This window comes from Brachyhypopomus gauderio, chromosome 16 (genome assembly GCF_052324685.1).
Source record: "Brachyhypopomus gauderio isolate BG-103 chromosome 16, BGAUD_0.2, whole genome shotgun sequence".
Lineage (NCBI taxonomy): Eukaryota > Metazoa > Chordata > Actinopteri > Gymnotiformes > Hypopomidae > Brachyhypopomus > Brachyhypopomus gauderio.
In genome coordinates this window covers 22,237,349-22,256,111 of record NC_135226.1, presented here as the reverse complement: position 1 = coordinate 22,256,111, position 18,763 = coordinate 22,237,349, and the positions used below count along the sequence as shown (strand labels likewise).

Below are 18,763 nucleotides of genomic sequence, written 5' to 3'. Positions count from 1 at the left end.
GAATATTGAAATGTTAAAATGTAAAAATTCCAATTTGACAATTTCAAATGTTAGGATTCTAAAAGTTAAAAATGTAAAAAAAAAGGAGCTTAAATATTTTTTTTTTTTAACTGCTATGTGAGAAACTTTGTTATTAAGTGAATCATATTTATTTACCCTGATATCCTGTGGGGTTGCCATGGTAGTTATTGTTATTGTTGTTGATGTTTGTGGAATCTTGTTTCAGTGGTTCATGGCATGTCCCTTCAAATGTTGTCTTGTTGATATTTATTTCATCTACAAGTGTCGGAATCACAACGTCTTGAAGACAGAATTCATGATTCTTGAAGACAGAATTTGGTGATGCAACGTACCTAAACTGGCAGGATTGATGTCTTCCTTCTTCTCTCCTGACAGAAGGGTGCAGTTGCCATTCAAATTCTCAGTGGAACCCACCTTGGTTCGAACTTGATTACAAACCTTGAAGATTTAAGATAAGACTTATTATTGCATCTGAGGTGCATAGTTCTTCTAATTCTTAGATACATAACTTATCTTTTTAATTTTGTGGGAAGCTGTCACAGTATCAAATAAATGGCTGTGTGAGTATGTGACCATTTTAGTGATGTTATGGAGGAGATCCATGTTGGCCATATGGCCAAACTCAGAAAACAACAGAAACAAACAAAGCCAAACGTTAGGTTGGAAATTTGGAAACACAAGCCAAGGTCACCAGTTTGACCTGTGGACCTTCCACTGAAACATCCAGTATGTCCTCTCAGCATGTCCACGTACGGCTAAAAAAACCTCCCATAGTTACAGTCATTAAAAACACCTCCCATAGTTACAGTCATTAAAAACACCTCCCATAGTTACAGTCATTGTAATTGTCATTGTCATTACCTTTAACCCTCAATAGGTCCTTGTGAGAAAGTTGCATTCCCGGTCCTTGGGGTGCAAATTGCACCCCTTTTAGTTGGCATATATAAATCACAAGCAACAAGCAAAAGTTTATTAAAATGAAGGAAAAACAATGTTTATTAACTAACTGTGTGAAACATGCACAGTCTATGCATTGAGAAAGTGCACTTAAAGGGGTCAGGATTGTGGGAAGAGATCCCCACTGCCCTGCACAAAGTCCAAGTAAGTGTAATTTTAATTCCAATATCGAAATTAAATTGCAAAACGAATCAAATGCACATGTTGTTCAATGATTCATCAAAGTACATATCCAAATTGGATAGTTATAAGCACTTTTAACACAGTACATTTGAAGTGTTGACAGAGTGTGCTGGACAAGCAGGCCTAGAGCACTTATCACAGAACTTGCGTGTCTTCCTGTCACACTCACGCGGGCACAGGTAACAATGTCCTTGTGTCCTCTTCACTTTAGCTGGTCTCTTGCTTCCTGTTTCTCCAGTGTCCAGCTCTAGAAGTTGGATTGGATCCATCATTGGTCTTCTGAGGTGTACTGGTACTGGTAAGCGTACTGGTATCACCAAAGGGTAGCTCTACAGCCGTGGGTTGTGCTGCATTAGGTGTATTGTGTGTGCCCCATCCCGGGCAAAAACCACGGCGTGATCTGGTCCTACCTCTTCTAACTCCTCTTGAGATACCTCTTCTTCTTTCAGTCAGTGTAGTAGTAGGTTCATTTAGCTGGTGCTCCTCAGACCATGTGGCATCTTCTGACTCATCAGATTCCTCAGACACATGATCTTCCGTATCTGAGTCAGGACCAGCTCCAGGCAAATAATCGCCATCTTCACTATTGGCATCTTCTTCAATAACACTATCTTCATCACTGTGTGTATCTGCTTGCATAATCAGTCTAAGAGGTTGAGCTGTCGGACACCTAGCCATTTTGCTATTTATTATGTAACAGTTGAAAGGTAAAAAAACTAAATGGTTGACTTTTAAAAAGGTCCAACTAAAACCCAACATGGGCCAAAATATATCTACATTGTAACGTTGCTCGCACAGCGGAGCGAGAGGACGGACACAAGTGCTGAGATGAGCGAGATTTAATGAAGGGAATACCAAAATCAGGGTCGAGAAGAAATGCATGGGTCAAGTCCGATAGAGAGTCAGAACATGAAACACTGAGCGACATACTGAACACTATGAACAGAAACACGGGAAACGCAGAATGACTGAAACAACAGAATACACAGGGCAACTGGGCAGCAAACGGGGAGTACTCACGAGACAGGATAAAAAACGCACAAAGCACAACCAATAGATAGACAAAACCACGGATAACTAGACTGGGGAAGTGCTGGGACTTATATACAATGAAACTAAACTAGGGACAGGTGACGGCAATGACACGGGGGCGTGGTAACAAACAAGGAATCACGGAGACAAACGAGCGGGGCGGGATAAACAGGCACGGAACACAGACACAAGGGAACCCGGAGTGACAGCTAAGGGAGGGGGCGAGGCCATACGTGACATTACTCCCCCTCAAGGCGTGCCACTCCGGGGCACGCAAGGGCAGACAGGACAGGGAATCACGGGACGTGGCGAGGGACAGGGACAGCAGACACAGGACGGACCAGAGGGACAGGACATGGGACCTGGGGCATGGCAGGGACAAAGACAGGAGACGTGGAGACTGGCCTAGAGCTGGACTGGGACACGGCATGACATGGGACACAGGGAGACTGGACAGGGCCAGGGTGAGGTACAGGAGCAGGGCTGGACAGGACAGGACTGGGGACAGACACGGGAGTGGGGTCAGGGGACAGGGCAGAGGCGTACACTGAGGCAAACACGGCTTGGACGATGGAGACTGGGACAGGAATGAAGTGGGTCGTGACTTGGGGAACAGACATTGGGACAGGGACAGAGATGACACCACGGGAAACAGACACAGGAACATGGAAACGAACAGACACAACCACGGGGACAGGAACCAAAACAAAACCAGGGACAGGACTGGGGAGCATGGGGAACATGGGCATGGAGGCAGGAACACAGGGTGGAACAGACAACACATTGAGTCCAGGCCCACATGTGGGCAGCACAGTCTCTGGGGTGACAGGCACGGCTGGCAGGCGGGCAGCGGGAACAGGTGGCGTCCGCTGGTGGGCAGCGGGAACGTGAGCCGGCGTGGACGACCTCTCCTGGGTCGCGGGGACGGGGGCCGGCGTGGACGACCTCTCCTGGGTCGCGGGGACAGCAGCCAGCGTGGACGACCTCTCCTGGGTCGCGGAGACGGGGGCTGGCGTGGACGACCTCCTCTGGGTCGCGGGAACAGGCCGCAGACGTGACAAGACGCCCTCGGGAGGCGGAGCCGCCATGCTGACGTCCTCGGGGAGTGGAGCCGCCATACTGACGTCCTCGGGGGGCGGAGCCGCCATACTGACGTCCTCGGGGGGCGGAGCCGTTGTACTGACATCCTCGGGGGGCGTGTCCGCTGCACTGACGTCCTCGGGGGGCGTGACCGCCATACCGACGTCATCGGGGGGCGTGACCGCCTTACCGACGTCCTCAGGGGTTTCAGCCTGCCACTCCTTGGTTGAGTGGCTAGTATGTCCCCCCAAAAAATTCTTGGAGAACCCTCGGGGTGTAGCTTCCGGGATCAGCGGAGGGAGGTCCTCTTCCACGGGGTCCGGGTTGAGCCTGGAAGAACACACAGACACACACGCCCCTCGGTGGCTCTCTCTGCGATGGCTCCGCATCCTCTGAGGCGTCGGGAGCTCGCAACAGCCATTGAGAGCCAACCGAGGGTTAAGCAAAAGCTCGTCTGTGCATTCAATCCGTCTGCCCGCAACTTGCACTACAGGTTGTTCCTCCCCGTAGTGTTCGCCAAGCCGGGCAGACTCACAGCGCTCGATAGGAGTCTCGTCGCGAAAGCCAGTCGAAACTGAAAGTGACTGTGCTTTCCTCGGTCTGCGACGAGACTTCCTTGTTCCCACAGTGCCAGGGGTATTCCTGTCTCCGGCTCGTTCGCGCTGTAACACATGAGAGTTAAACTGCACGGAAGCAGCCAACAACTCGTTACAGCGACTAAACTCACCGGAGTCTCGCTCCCTCGCTGTGTCCTGGTAAGATTCGTGGTTATGTAACGTTGCTTGCGCAGCGGAGCGAGAAGACGGACACAAGTGCTGAGATGAGCGAGATTTAATGAAGGGAATACCAAAATCAGAAAATGAAACTTTATCCCCCAAAACACATTTCAACTTCATTCCAGCCCTGCCTTAAAAGGACCAGCTAACATCGTTTCAGTGATTGCTCCATTAACACAGGTGTGGGTGTTGATGAGGACAGGGCTGGAGATCAATCTGTCATGATTAAGTAAGAATGACACCACTGGACACTTTAAAAGGAGGCTGGTGCTTGGCATCACTGTTGCAGTCATCATTGCACTGCACAAAAATGGCCTAACAGGCAGCTAGAAAGATTGCACCTCAGTCATCAAGAACTTCAAGGAGAGAGGTTCCATTGTTGCCAAAAAAGCTCCAAGGCGCCCAAGAAAGACCAGCAAGCACCAGGACCGTCTCTTAAAAGTGTTTCAGCTGCGGGATCTGGCTACCAGCAGTGCAGAGCTTGCTCAGGAATGGCAGCAGGTAGGTGTGAGTGCATCTGCACACACTTTGAGGCGGAGACTCTTGGAGCAAGGCCTGGTCTCAAGGAGGGCAGCAAAGAAGCCACTTCTCTCCAGAAAAAACATCAGGGACAGACTGATATTCTGCAAAAGGTACAGGGAGTGGACTGCTGAGGACTGGGGTAATGTCATTTTCTCTGATGAATCCCCTTTCCGATTGTTTGGGACATCTGGAAAACGGCTTGTTCGGAGAAGACGAGGTGAGCGCTACCACCAGTCTTGTCTCATGCCAACTGTAAAGCATCCTGAAACCATTCATGTGTGGGGTTGCTTCTCAGCCAAGGGAATTGACTCTCTCACAGTCTTGCCTAAAAACACAGCCATGAATAAAGAATGGTACCAGAATGTCCTCCGAGAGCAACTTCTCCCAACCATCCAAGAGCAGTTTGGTGATCAACAATGCCTTTTCCAGCATGATGGAGCAACTTGCCATAAAGCAAAGGTGATAACTAAATGGCTCAGGGAACAAAACAGAGATTTTGGGTCCATGGCCTGGAAACTCCCCAGATCTTAATCCCATTGAGAACTTGTGGACAATCATAAAGAGATGGGTGGACAAACAAAAACCTACACATTCTGACAAAATGCAAGTATTGATTGTGCAAGAATGGACTGCTATCAGTCAGGATTTGGTCCAGAAGTTGATTGAGAGCATGCCACGGAGAATTGCAGAGAAGAAGGGTCAACACTGCAAATATTGACTTACTGCATTAACTCATTCTAACTGTCAATAAAAGCTTTTGTTACTCATAATGTGATTGCAATTATATTTCTGTATGTGATAAAAACATCTGACAAACACACATAACAACCAGAGGGCAGCAGATCATGTGAAAATATAATATTTGTGTCATTCTCAAAGAAAAGCCGCACCTCAGTATAAGCTGCATGGTTCAAATCGTGGGGAAAAAAGTAGCAGCTTATAGTCTGGAAAATACGGTATATCTTATTCTTAAAATATATTCTTAAATATATGTACAGGAAAAATTTAATAATGAAACATAACGGTGAATTTGACTGTAATGTATATTAAAAGGTTACAGGGTGGATGGTGGGGGGTGCGGTTGGTGCTGCATGATTTAATGTGAAAAGCAGTGATTGCAGGTGGAGTCTCTGACAACTCTACCATCTCTGTTGTCACCCACATGCATGTAACGTAACTCATCTGTGGGAATATCAGAGATGGTTACTCTTCCTGGATGGTTGCAATGTTGTGTAATACCACACATGCCATTATTATGTGGCACACCCTCTCAGGGGTAACTCTGAGCCCCTTCAGGCACAGGAACCTGGCCTCGAGGATTCCTAGGGTAATTTAAATTCAAAATATATGTATTATGCAAATTAGGTGATGACATGATTTAGCAGCTTTTAGGACAACCAATAGCTACTTTCCTTACTGAGGAGTTGGCAACACTGCTTACAGACAGAAGAGACTTTCATGAATTCGCGTGCACAGCAGTCAGTGCGTGCGGGAGAGAAAAAAAGCTAGAGTATCAACCTTTTTACACGAGTATTGTTCAATATCAATACCAGCGTTGGTATCAATATTATCGATATTTGGATCTATCCGACCACCTCTAGTTACAAGGTGTAATTCATGCATTTGTACGGTGTTCTGTCGGATTTTCTTACCTGTGTGAGATGACGGCGCGTATATAGACTTATCTGTCGAATTTTCCTACCTTGTTGATATTTCCTACCATGTCCGAGGGCATTGCGTATTTGTAGACGTATCTCTGTAGAGCAGGGGTGCCCACAACTTTTCAGCTTGCGAGCTACTTATAAGATGACCAAGTAGCAGGGCAGTAGGCTCACCCTTAGAACCCAATGGATGGATTTTACGTCCAAAATACACCTCGTTTGCTCAGCTAAATTAAGAATAACTTGTACTTCTGCGTCTAACCTACGACGTAGCGGGACATAGGTTATCTGTTTTTTGTGTACGAAGTGTTAAGCCCAGTTTTTAAAGTTGCTAGTTGTTTTTACATACAGAACACTTGTATTTGTGGTCTTTGACAGCTTTGATTTGTAAGTGATATAAAATAAAATTGATAATCAAACTTTGACTGCTTTTTAAAATTAATACAAAACACAATACTTGTACTTTTTACTTTCAGTACTTGAGTAATAAATTTTTTAATATACTACTTGCAATACTTAAGTACAAAAAAATGCTGAATACTGTATGTCACGTCTAGCCCCTCCCTCCTCCCTGGTCCCGCCTAGCTACCCGCTCCTATTCGTTCCTCCGTCTGTCTGTCACGCCCTCATCGTTAGTACCCACACACCTGAGTCTTGTTTCACCATCTTGTCTCTGTGTATAAAGAACCCTGAGTGTTTCATTCCCTTGTCGGTCATTCCCTGTATGGTAACCTCTCGCTTCTCCACGGTTTCGTTTCATGTAAAGGATCTGTTCCTCTCACGACTCGTGTTCTCCCTTTGTTTCTCTCCTAGCCCCGTGTGTTGGTTTGTTCCCAGTGTTTTTATGGTTGTGTGTTTTGTTATGAGTACTCCCTACCCTCGCCCTGCCTCCTTTACCCATACGTGTTTTCTCTGTCCGTTAGCGTCCTAGTTGCTTACTGTGTCTGCTTTCAGCTTCCTGGTTCAGTCTCCTAGTATTCGGTAGTTCTCCTCTCTGTGTCGTTGTTTGGTTGTCTTCTGTTCCGTTGTCTTATGTTACTGTTTGTAGCCCCACGCTTTAGGTTTATAGCTGCTCCCGTGTTTATAACCTTGTGCCTTATGTACTTTAAGTCCTCCTTTATATCTAGTTCTGTCACTCGTATTTATGTGTGTGGTCTTTGCATTAAGCTAAGAGTAGTCCGGTCTTTGTGTCTTATATTTTTCTGTTGCGTATGTTCTCATGTACCTTGTCGTTGTGTCGATCTAGTTTGTTTCTGTTATCTTTAATAAATGTCCTAAAACTTGCGTTTGCGTCACGCCTGTGCCCCGGAATCGTTACAGAATGACCGACCTTAGTATGACGCAGCAAGAACCGGTTACCTCGGGTAGTTTCATGGCTCCCGAGAAAGAGGATTATATTCTTGCTAACCTGGATAACCTGCAGGCCTTGCTGATCAAGGACGTAAGGGGAAACTACATTGCCCTACCGTCGCTAGCTCCCTGCCCAGAGGAATACGATGGGGAGACCGGACCTGCTGATAGCTACATCATGCAATGTACACTATATATCAGGTTACTAACATGCCCCCCGCCTCCAGATGACATCTTGGTTTTGTTTATGCGCTCTCTGCTGAAAGCCAAGGCACTGGAATGGGCGAACTTGGTACTGTCTAAACGTATGACTGAAGCATTAACCGTAGAAGGGTTTTGTAAGTTCATGCGCACCAGGTTCGCTGGTGTCGCTGTACAGCCCTCCTCCCATCAGATTAGGAGACATGCTGCGGGGGTGCTCCCCAAAGGATTTTTTGCGGGTGGTTGTACTCAACCCCGCGGATCCGAACAGGCCGACTCCGTCAGCCAAGTGGGGAGAGTCAGAGACCGGAAGGCTGGCACCGCCGCATCAATTGTACCCCCCCGCCTCTCGTCTGCATTGACGCCTGACACCTCTCACCCTGCAGCCCCTGATGACTGCGCTCCGGTGGCCACGCCCACTGATGACTGCGCTCCGGTGGCCACGCCCACTGATGACTGCGTTCCGGTGGCCACGCCCACTGATGACTGCTTTCCGGTGGCCACGGCCCCTAATGACTGCATCCCGGAAGCCACTCCCCGAAGGCCCCCCAAGAATTTTTTGGGGGGACGCTGTAGCCACACACCCCAGGAGTGGCCGGCTCGGACCCGGGATGATGTCAGTGTAGCGGACACGCCCCCAGATGAAGTCAGTCCGGCGGACACGCCCCCCGATGACGTCAGCCCAGCGGACACGCCCCCGATGACGTCAGCCCGGCAGTCACGCCCCCAGATGACGTCAGCCCGGCAGTCACGCCCCTAGATGATGTCAGCCCAGCAGTCACGCCCCCAGATGACATCAGCCCGACAGTCACGCCCTCCGATGATGTCAGCGCGGCGACCCCGCCCTCCGATGACGTCAGCGCGGCGGCCCCGCCTCCTGGTGAGGTCAACTCGGCTGCCTCGCCTCCCGATTATAAAATTCCATATTATATATGGTCTCTGATGTAAGTCGTCCAGTCCACTTACATATATGGTCTCTGTACGGTACTTGTACTTTTACTCAAGTATGGGTCTCTAATACTTTATACATGTCTGGCTATATCTCTGTTACAACTGGAAGCATAACTTTTGTATGATGTAATTATTAAATGTAACGCAGTGCAATACTAAAAACCAGTTCAAACTCTGTGAGTGTACACACTAGCAATATATGTTGATTTTAGTTGAACCAAAGTGGCGGCAAGTTGTAGCTACACGTATTGGCTGGCAATCTTCTCAGTTAGTGCCTTTGTGGAACACATTGAAGTTACACAGGCCTAATAATTAGGAACAAACAAAAATACATATTTATAATAAATTAAGAGTTTGGTTCCAAAACGCTATAAATCCATTTTGATCAATTTGAGTAAAAATGTGTTTTCTTTAGCAAGAAAGTGGTAGGCTGAAAACCACTGTTTTCTGTTTCAAACTTTCAAATACCATACTAAGGTTAAAAAAACACAAACAAATCAAATCAAGATTTTAATATTTAAAGATTTATTAAAAAAAAAAAACAATTCGTTTTTTCGCAAAACGCAATAAATCCATGCCAAGTTTTTTTCAAAATGTCTTGTATATCCTTTGGCATCAATAGAACATTTTTTTTTACTGAAAATGTGCAAAATACAATAACAAATAACTGTAAATTGTACATAATAGTTTGACCATTGGGCCTAAAAACACAAATTTCAAAATATTTCATTAACGAACGCTACAGCCCCGAACCCCTCCCTTCGAGCGTGTGTTAATGTTGTCCGTGTCTTTATATGTACGTCCGTTTGTGTGTTCACTTGTCTTGTTAGACTAATGTGTTTCACACGGTGCTTGTTAGGCTACGTGTATATACTGTAGTGTGTGTGTTTGTATCGTTTGGTGCTCGTCTTTAACGTGACATTCGTTGTGTGTGTGACATTCGTGGCCAACGCGCATGGGCGAGCCACTGCGATTGCATCATTTTTGCCGCGCGGACACTTGCGCAGTCACGACGTGTCAAGTGAACCTATATTACGAAGCTCAAGTGTTCAGCGAAGGCAGCAGCAGAGTAAACGAGACGCGACCGGAGCATGCACAGTTTTCTCATAAGACAACCTGATCGCTTGACCCGGTGACAGCGCCAGCTAACATGTTTACAATTATAACCGTGTCAGCACGCCGTGAGCGTGTACTGTGTAGTGTATTCTACTGGTGTTTTGATGCGCCATGAGCGTTTACTGTTCAGTGTGATTGACAGCTGTTTCAAGACGCCGTGAGTGTGTCCATCGTCAAGCTCAATAAACGTAGCCTTTGAACGCACCTCGTCTTTGCATCCTCGACTCCCTCGCACCCGTTACAGACATAAATAGTAAAATAGTATAACTATTAACATAAATAGTATAACTGCTATACGAACAGGCTCATCTATACTATCAAAACCGTTCATTTGAGCGGATTTTGAGAGTGAAAAACGAGATATATTTTAACAAAGTAGGCTACAAGAAATACCGGGCGGCTCAACAGGTCGCGTTCTACGGCGTTTCCATATGTGGTGGTGCGCTGTGATTGGATGAGTGGAGATGTGGCGTTCTGCGGGAAATCAGGATTGGCGTTTGTTGCATTTTGAAAAGAAAGAGAGAAAGCAGGGCAGTATTACACGGCGGATGTGGCGTTTAGATCAAAATTGAATATTGGCTTTTCAAGAGTGGTCACATACCATTCTGATTCCGGCTCTAACTCATTTTTTTTTAAATGGCGTTTATCGCGTTTTGGAACCAAACTCTTCAAATAATATTTATATTTATTTTCATCATCATTAAGTAATTGTTTCCAATAATTCTATTTTCCATGATGTCACGAGACAGTACTCTGCAAGTAAATTTTTGGATGCATACTTTTACTTGAGTAAAATTTGGTTCAAGTAATAGTAAAATTGTTGAATACTCTGCCCGCCTCTGCTTAAATGGAAGTTGGAAGTCTGATGCCTTGAACAGGGGAAATTGTGGTTTTAAACAGAGCTCTAACTGTCACCTAAGTACTTCTTAAGTACTTCTTAACCTCATACGTGTCATACGAGGTTACGAAGTACTTAGCGCTACGAACGTTTCGGGAACCCCACCCCAGATTAGTGTATAAAGATTTAAAATGGATCAGTGTTTGAATATGTAAAATGGATCAATGTTTGAAGATGTTAAAATGGATCAATGTTTGAATATGTAAAATGGATCAATGTTTGAATATGTAAAATGGATCAGTGTAAGATGTTAAATGGATCAGTGTAAGATGTTAAATTGATCAGTGTATGATGAAGAGAGATGTTTCTCTACCAGTATCTTCTCCTTGTTCCATTTGGACGCTGCGGAGGCTACAGGACGTAAACCCTTCTTCCCGCTCACTGTTAAAGATTTCAACCGTATGTATTTCAAAAATATGCTCTTCACACTGTTAAATTTCACACATAATGATGAAAAAGATATTAAGGCTCACCTGGAATATTTAATTTGGAGCAATTATTGCCCAGCTTACACTTAACTTCTCCATTGGTAGGAGAAAGGACATACACCCTGGAAAAGAAAACTAAACTTCAGGTTTTTTTTTTAATAAAAAAGATACAGGCCTTTATAAATTGACTGATATAATTATCTCCAAAGCTGACTTAGACATGACTAACCCATCTGAGGACTGAACTAGGGATTGTCCAAACAGTGGGTCGTCACTTGTGAAATGGTGCACAGGTACGTTATATATGTTGAATGCCACTGTGGTGCCTGTGATTGAAGAACAAATAAAGCACATACAAAGACAGACAACAAGAATTAAAGTTTTAATAATTATTTCTACAATTTGGTGTTGATACACTTACATTGGTCTAATTCTGTCATACATATCTGTATGAATCTTGAATCATAAATAACCTACCTGTCATCAGGAGAACAGCTGCAAACATTTTGAGAGAATTAATGCCAAGCATCACAACTTTGAGGAGCAGCAGTGTGAGCTCACGTCTCACTGTGTTCACCACAACTGGATGAGAAGCACTCGTCTGACGACGAGACATCCGGATCTGCTGCTCTGGTGACATAAATGTTGGTTCCTGTAACACATAGGAAATGCCAACTTAAAATTGTACAATTGATCTTTAGTGGTCACATGTTTGCTAGAGGGACGACTAACTGGACGATATCAGTCAAAATGCTTTTGGAGAAGAACAAATGTGTCTCATCAGGAGTTTCCCATTACATTATGAAACAAATAAATAGATTGTTATATTGCAAAAGTACAAAAAATAATATTCTGATTATTATTCAACATTTACCAGAACTGGCTATTGAGTTGTCACTACATCAGATCACTGTTTGCTAAAAAAGTAACTGAAAAAAAAACAGTTAATTTTTTGGAGAACAAGAACATTTCATCTATTCAACAATTTACAATAAAATGTAACTAGTATATTGCTAACAGACAGGTGGTAAAACAACTGTTAAATATTGTAGTGATGTTTATCAACACCATACATCAAAAACAAATTAACCAAACCACTCAGCATGCACACCAGGCCAGTGTTTATCACAACACACAGTCTGCTGTTTTTAAACAAATGCACTTTTTACCATTGCTGTAATTACTGTAGAGGCAGAAACACAGACTGCAGATGACATTTTGAGGAAGCTCTCTGTGGGTTTACGGTACTCAAGAAGGACTGTGTTCTGTGTGGGCCCTGCACATGGTTCTTCTGCAGAGCCCAAAGCAAGCCGACGCTCTGAGTCTCCATGAGTCTGTTTGAGGCTGCTGTCATTACTTCTTAACATAAAAACCCCAGTTGGACTTGGTCAGTTGGTTCATCTGGGCCTGGCTGGTGCCACAGATGGTGTGATGACCATAACATCATTTTTTCCATTACAGGTGTCTTAATGAAGTGTAAGATGCTATGAACAATTAGAATAATTGATCTTGCACCAGATTCTTACCAAAGAGGAAACTGATCTTTTCAATCAAAAGTAATTTTCTTGCCCATCAGAATAATTCCTGTGTCACAGATAAAAGTATTAACAACAGAGCTAATTGTTTATTGCCTGTACAACAATTCATCCGCTCTTGAAATCGTCTGAAACACTGACGACGCCTGTGATGGCAGGTCAGCTTTTCTTTGCTATGTGGTCTGTACTACTGAGGTGGAACATGTTATGTTTAGTTGCACCAATATTTGTGTTATATGTTAAGGGGATGTAGTGAACACAGCTGTAAGGTCTTCTCACACAACCTCTTTTAAAAACAGCAAACATGTTTGTAATAGTAATGTAATGTAACAAATGGTTCATGTGTTCATTTCATCACAAGTCAGTGAACATGTTCTTGAATTAGCAGCACATGCATGTAACTGCACTAACGTGTGCACATGAACAGAATGAACATCAACAAATTCCTACACTAGTGAACATGACTACAAACCAGAGCCGGTTCTGGCTAGATTTACGCCCTGGGTGAACCACCCGTTGCTCCCCCCACCCCCCACCAATATAAATTGCACAAATCCTTGTGAAGTGCAATCTAAAACTTGACTTTTTGATCCTTCTTTGTTGCAAAATCATCAATCACATCATCATATGAAATCTGTTGAAAATTGTAAATGTAAATTTATTTATGTAGCACTTTTTTGAGCCCTTGCTCCAAAGTTCTTTACAACTCTAAAAATAAATAGAAAAAATAAAGAAGAAATAAAATATACAAGACAATAATAACATGACAATTGTACATAAAATGCATAACATATAAAAACATAAAAGAAATTAAATAAGTAACAAAATTGTCACATTACGGTCCCCGACCCCTCCCTTTTGGGCGTGTGTTTACATTGTCTGCGTCTACTCGTCTGTGTCTGTGGATCTCCGTGGGTGCGGTTACGTCCTGTGATAATCCGTCTCACCTGTGGCTCGTCTTGTCATCACGTGGGGTTTATGTGGTTTTTCATGTGTGTTCGCGCAGTGTCCTATGCTCGTCGTTGTTTGAGTCGTATATGTTTCTGTGTGCTTACATGATTTACGTGCGCCATCTGCGCTAGATGTGTTTAAATAAACGTAACGTCTGTCAACGCCAAGGATTCTCTGTCTCGTCCTTCGCCGCGCTCCGGACGTCACAAAAATTAAGTAAAACTAAGCAAAACCCCCACACTCCAAAAGTTAATTGTGGACTGTTTCAAAGGCCTGAGTATAAAAATGGGTTTTCAACAGTTTTTTAAAGATGATATGAAATCTACAAATCGGATGTTTACAGGAAGACTATTCCAGAGTTTAGGTGCATACACAGCAAATGCACGGTCACCCTGTTGCTTGAGTTTTGTTCTCGGCACCATTGGAAGCCCTTTGTCCGTAGATCTCAGTGACCTTGAAGTGGAATGGGGAACTAATAACTCATAAATATACTCGCGTCGCGAGGTTGTGCACCTCTCAATTTTTGTGCGTGCGAAGTTACAAGGTGGAATTCATGCACTTGTACGCCACTTTCAAGGTCCATTTTCAGTATTTTCTAACACCTTCAGCTTACATATTTATACAAATACACATATACTTGAAATTATTCAAAATAATTTGCTTTTTATCACATTAAAAAACATTAAAAGAGATGGTACTGTGTTTGGTAACAGCAGAAGAATGAGTGTATTACATAAGCTTGTTGGCGTTTTATGTACATATATTGACACCTTCAACATCGAGTGATATAGTGGGCCAGTTTGTCACAAGGCTGTTTTGGTCAACGGGCCACTTCTTCTCCCCAGTCCGCCCCTGCCGTAGTATGCTTTGCTTTTGTCGCATACTGGAAACTGTACTGCATAATACTACGAGGACCAGTATGCAGTATCTAGTATATACTGAAAGCAGTATGCAGTATCCAGTATGTAGTAGGTTATTTCAAACACAGCCTTTATGATGATCATGGCTGTACTTCGGTGCTACATAAGTGTTTTTGTAGATAAACCCATAGAAACGCTTTTTTAAATGGGTGTGATTGTGAATGTTTCCTTTTGCATTTTTGAATTTTACGAGCACACAGATTCCTAGTTGGAATATATTTTTGGAGAATATAGCAGAAGGTTTGTCATTCGAGTCAGTCATCATGCAGAGATGCTATGGAGCTATTATAGTGTCACCAGAACCTGAACCTGAAATCATTATTACTTGAAAAAACAGTCTGTAAAATCCTCGCAGGTATGCAAAAATTCGAGTTAAAATTCAGGTTCAGGTCGAAATTCAGGTTCGGGTCGCAATTCAGGTTCGGGTCGCAATTCAGGTTCGGGTCAAAATTCAGGTTCGGGTCGTAATTCAGGTTCGGGTCGAAATTCAGGTTCGGGTCGTAATTCAGGTTCGGGTCGAAATTCAGGTTCAGGTTGAAATTCAGGTTCAGGTTGAAATGCGGTTCATCCGGGATACGTAGGATGAGCAAACAAACTCAGAGCTAATCGAACTGCATTTAGCCAATCACAAAACATATCAGAGGTCATTAAGAGGCGCGTCTTTCTGCTAAATTTCCTGTAAGAGTGCGGTCCCTGTTTGGCGTGTAAGTAGCATGTAAGCAGCACGAAAGTGACCACTGTGCCACCCAGAAATGGCACCTTGTGGCAACTGCCACATAATCATGGCACTTAGTGTGACCAGTGCTGCGTGACTGTGGTCTCCGTTGTCCAGAAACGCCGCCTGCCTCTGCTGACAGACATCTAAAGACTCTTGGGTGACTCTGCGTATCGGCCACTCGCTTAAAATCATCCCGACGAGCTCCGAATCGCCATTTGTTGAAATGAAGATGGTTCATAACTTTTGTTTAAAAATTATGTTGAGTGAAATACTAGCCGACATCCAGCTAGACAGCTCTATATTACTAGTTCAGAATACTGTTTAGCGATAACGTCGAATTAAGATTATAGGAGGGTACGTGAATCTACAGTGGTAGACCGTTAACGACGGCACTAAATTTAAAGGGTTTATTATTATAGATGTATGGTTATCAGTGAATGTTCCTACACGCCATCAGCGTCATTTAAACCTCTGCGAGCGAATGGCATCGCATTTAGTATTTATGCAATTTGTAGTATATTTCGCTTTGTATTGGTTTCTATTGTTAGTCTAGATTGCGTCTGTTACAACCCCACGATGTCATGGGTCTAGGTTTGGGGTGTGTGGGGTAGTAGCATGTGCGTAGTGGACAAGATGAAATTAAAGAAGAACGCGAAAACCAGACGGATACGTAAGAAAACTCTTTACTGCAGAGTGGTAATGGGTAGAAGAGCCTTTTCTACGCAGCAAAACACTGAACAGACACGTACGTACAAAAATACACGATTGACCATAAACCAACCAAGGAAAGGAGCAGTAGACGGAACCAAAGAAAAGAAACAAATAAAATATACTACACTAAGTTAACAAAGCAAGACTCACACCTTACTAACATAAATAAAGAAAATATATCTACGACGATAATCTCAAACAAATATACATACACGGTGCCCGCCTCTATACTGGTGTTTCTTATAAAATATCCCTGCATGCAGGGCTGGAGTGGGACACTTTTTCAGCCCGGGAGTTTCATGCCCAAATCCGGCCCAAAATTATTTTTCCCTCCCAATCGGCCCAAACTAGAGATTGACATGAGCCGGCCCATCGGGAATCCTCCCGAATCTCCCGATTAGCCACTCCAGCTCTGCCTGCATGGGTGTCTATAATTGTGCACATGCTACTACGTTCTTACTCCATGGTGGCGATTTTCACAACGCTATTCATGACAATTCATGACAAAAGCTATCGCACAAACCCTCACCTCTCAAATGAGAATCATGAGCTACAGTTTCTCAAAAGTCACACACACAACCGTAAAGGCAGTAAATGCTCGCGTCGCCTCCCGGCAACTTCCAGCAACTCCGTCATGCAGATTATGAAGCCGAATATCCTCCCCCTCATCCAAATCACGATCTTCGATTGGCCGACAGAATCCACCCGTACCGAGGCAATCCACCTGTTAAACCAAAATTAACCGAAAGAGAAAATAACCTCCCCAAAATCCACAGTTCACGTAACACCGCAGCATCAGCCATCAACCACCGAGCGGCTACTGCCACTCATTGTCTACCACTAATCTAAATTCGACATTATCGTTAAAGACACGGACGTAGTTTTGGGGGGGGACGGGGGGGACATGTCCCCCCCACTTTTTCAAAAGCCGGTTTTGGTCCCCCCCAGTTTTTACAGTTAAAACCAAATATTTAAGTAGCGACAAAGTCATGTCCCCCCCACTTTTTAACGGTTAAAAAAACAATATCCAAATAGCGACAAATCTAGCACTAGGATCATGCAGCTCCGAGCTCCCCCCCCGCTCAACAATTCACAGCGCTCAACAATTTTCATTCAACCCCCCCCGCTCAACAGTTCGCCACCCCAGGTTGTGTCCCCCCCACTTATGAAATCAAAACTACGTCCATGGTTAAAGAGTATGTGTTCTGTATGAGAGTATGTGGTGTGTGCATGGGCAGTGGCGTGCACAGACATTTTGGGGGGCAAGTGCTGGGGGGAAGGGGGGGGGGGGGGCACTTTTTAGCGCACGTGGAACAATTCATTATAAAAAAATTACAAGCGCATGTTGAATGAAATTTGACTTTTATTAGTAACATTCTCTAAACGTGAGTTTTCAATGGAAAAAGTCACACCGCCAACTGATAAAATCCATATCCAATATTAACTATACAGTCATTGTCCTTCAGTTAACTTCTGTTTACCCTCCACTGTCTGCAGGCATTGTTGCATATATTTTGCAATTAGTAAATCAATATAGGCCTACAATTAAGACAGTAAAAAGATCAAAAAGTACGAGAATGAGTTATAGGCTACTGACTGTTGTCATTACACGAATGCAGATGGACATTTTTCACAGGTAATGGGGAACTTCCCGTTTCTTCTTTCACAAACGAATGTGTTAATTTATGTTGCCTAACAAAACGTATACAACAGAAAACGTTGTATGTGACCTGGCTGGTGGGGACGGGAGAAGAAGTCTATCTGTGACCGTGTGTGCTGTGCTGAAGACGCTTCCTTCCACTCGCTGAACTGAACTGCTGCTGCAGCGCATCTGGTGTTAAAGGAAGAGAGAGGTCGGGTGTGTGCGAGGTGGTGGCGCATTTCAGGGCATTGTTTTTAATCGCTCAGGTTTTCAAAAGATCATTTCAAACCGACCTCAGTAAAATGATAATAATAAAAAACGAAGTTTCAAAAGGGCACTTTCGTTGATAAAAGGCAGAGTTGGGGTCTAATTGTGCACGCCACTGTGCATGTGTAAGTTTGAGTGTTTTCGTGTTTATCTGTACTCGTTCTCTGGTATGTTCGCTTTAGTCATCCGTGTAGCGGACCACTTGGATTAATCACACAAACAATGCTCGGAGCTTCGACTGGTGTATCTTTATTCTCTCCTCCTTTCGCCACCGACATTTGACACCGTGAAAACTACAAAATGTGGCAAAAAATAAAAAATAAACACAAATGCCCTAGCACCATACCTCACAGATAATGTGTAGAACAGGGTCCAAACTTTAAATGCGTCACTCCTAGCAAACTTGCACATGAACTCAACTTTATGTTATGAGCCGCAGCTCTTACTGAAAACAAAACAACAATCACATCTCCCTTCGTTTCAAATTAAATAAATCACTCTTTTGGATTAATAAAATGTTTCTTCCTACCTCCTTCTGCTTCCAATGGCGCTAAGTTTGAACTTTGTTTTACATTTGACATACAACAACACAAAAAAAAACGAAGCCAACTACAGTAAAATATCTTCCACAAGTGTCAACAAGGAATATAACAATTCGTTTGTTCTTGTGTTTTTTCAAACTCTGGAGCAACGTACATCGAACGCGCACAGAAGAGCTCGCGCTGAAAGTCTCGTGCCGAAAGTTTAGTTCAGCGATAACAGGAGGTAGCAGAATAATCAAATATTCAATAATAAACAAATAAATAAATATATGTATATAATATAAATATATATATATCCGCG

General features: G+C 43.8%; 1 protein-coding gene across 2 annotated transcripts in view; it reads right to left on the bottom strand.

Annotated features, from left to right (window-relative positions):
- LOC143477600 (collagen alpha-6(VI) chain-like) overlaps nt 1-18,549 on the bottom strand; it is a 32,190-nt gene extending 13,641 nt beyond the window's left edge. Inside the window, exons 1-7 of one of the 2 annotated variants that reach the window (XM_076976283.1) lie at nt 18,450-18,549; nt 11,654-11,828; nt 11,406-11,502; nt 11,222-11,298; nt 11,062-11,129; nt 354-459; nt 157-276 (exon numbers count right to left, since the gene is read on the bottom strand). In XM_076976283.1, the coding sequence (XP_076832398.1) occupies nt 157-276; nt 354-459; nt 11,062-11,129; nt 11,222-11,298; nt 11,406-11,502; nt 11,654-11,816 (631 nt within the window). In that variant the 5' untranslated portion in view covers nt 11,817-11,828; nt 18,450-18,549. The remainder of the gene's footprint in view (nt 1-156; nt 277-353; nt 460-11,061; nt 11,130-11,221; nt 11,299-11,405; nt 11,503-11,653; nt 11,829-18,449) is intronic. The other variant, XM_076976282.1, reaches the window with a different exon arrangement.
- Between the last annotated feature and the right edge of the window lie 214 nt (nt 18,550-18,763).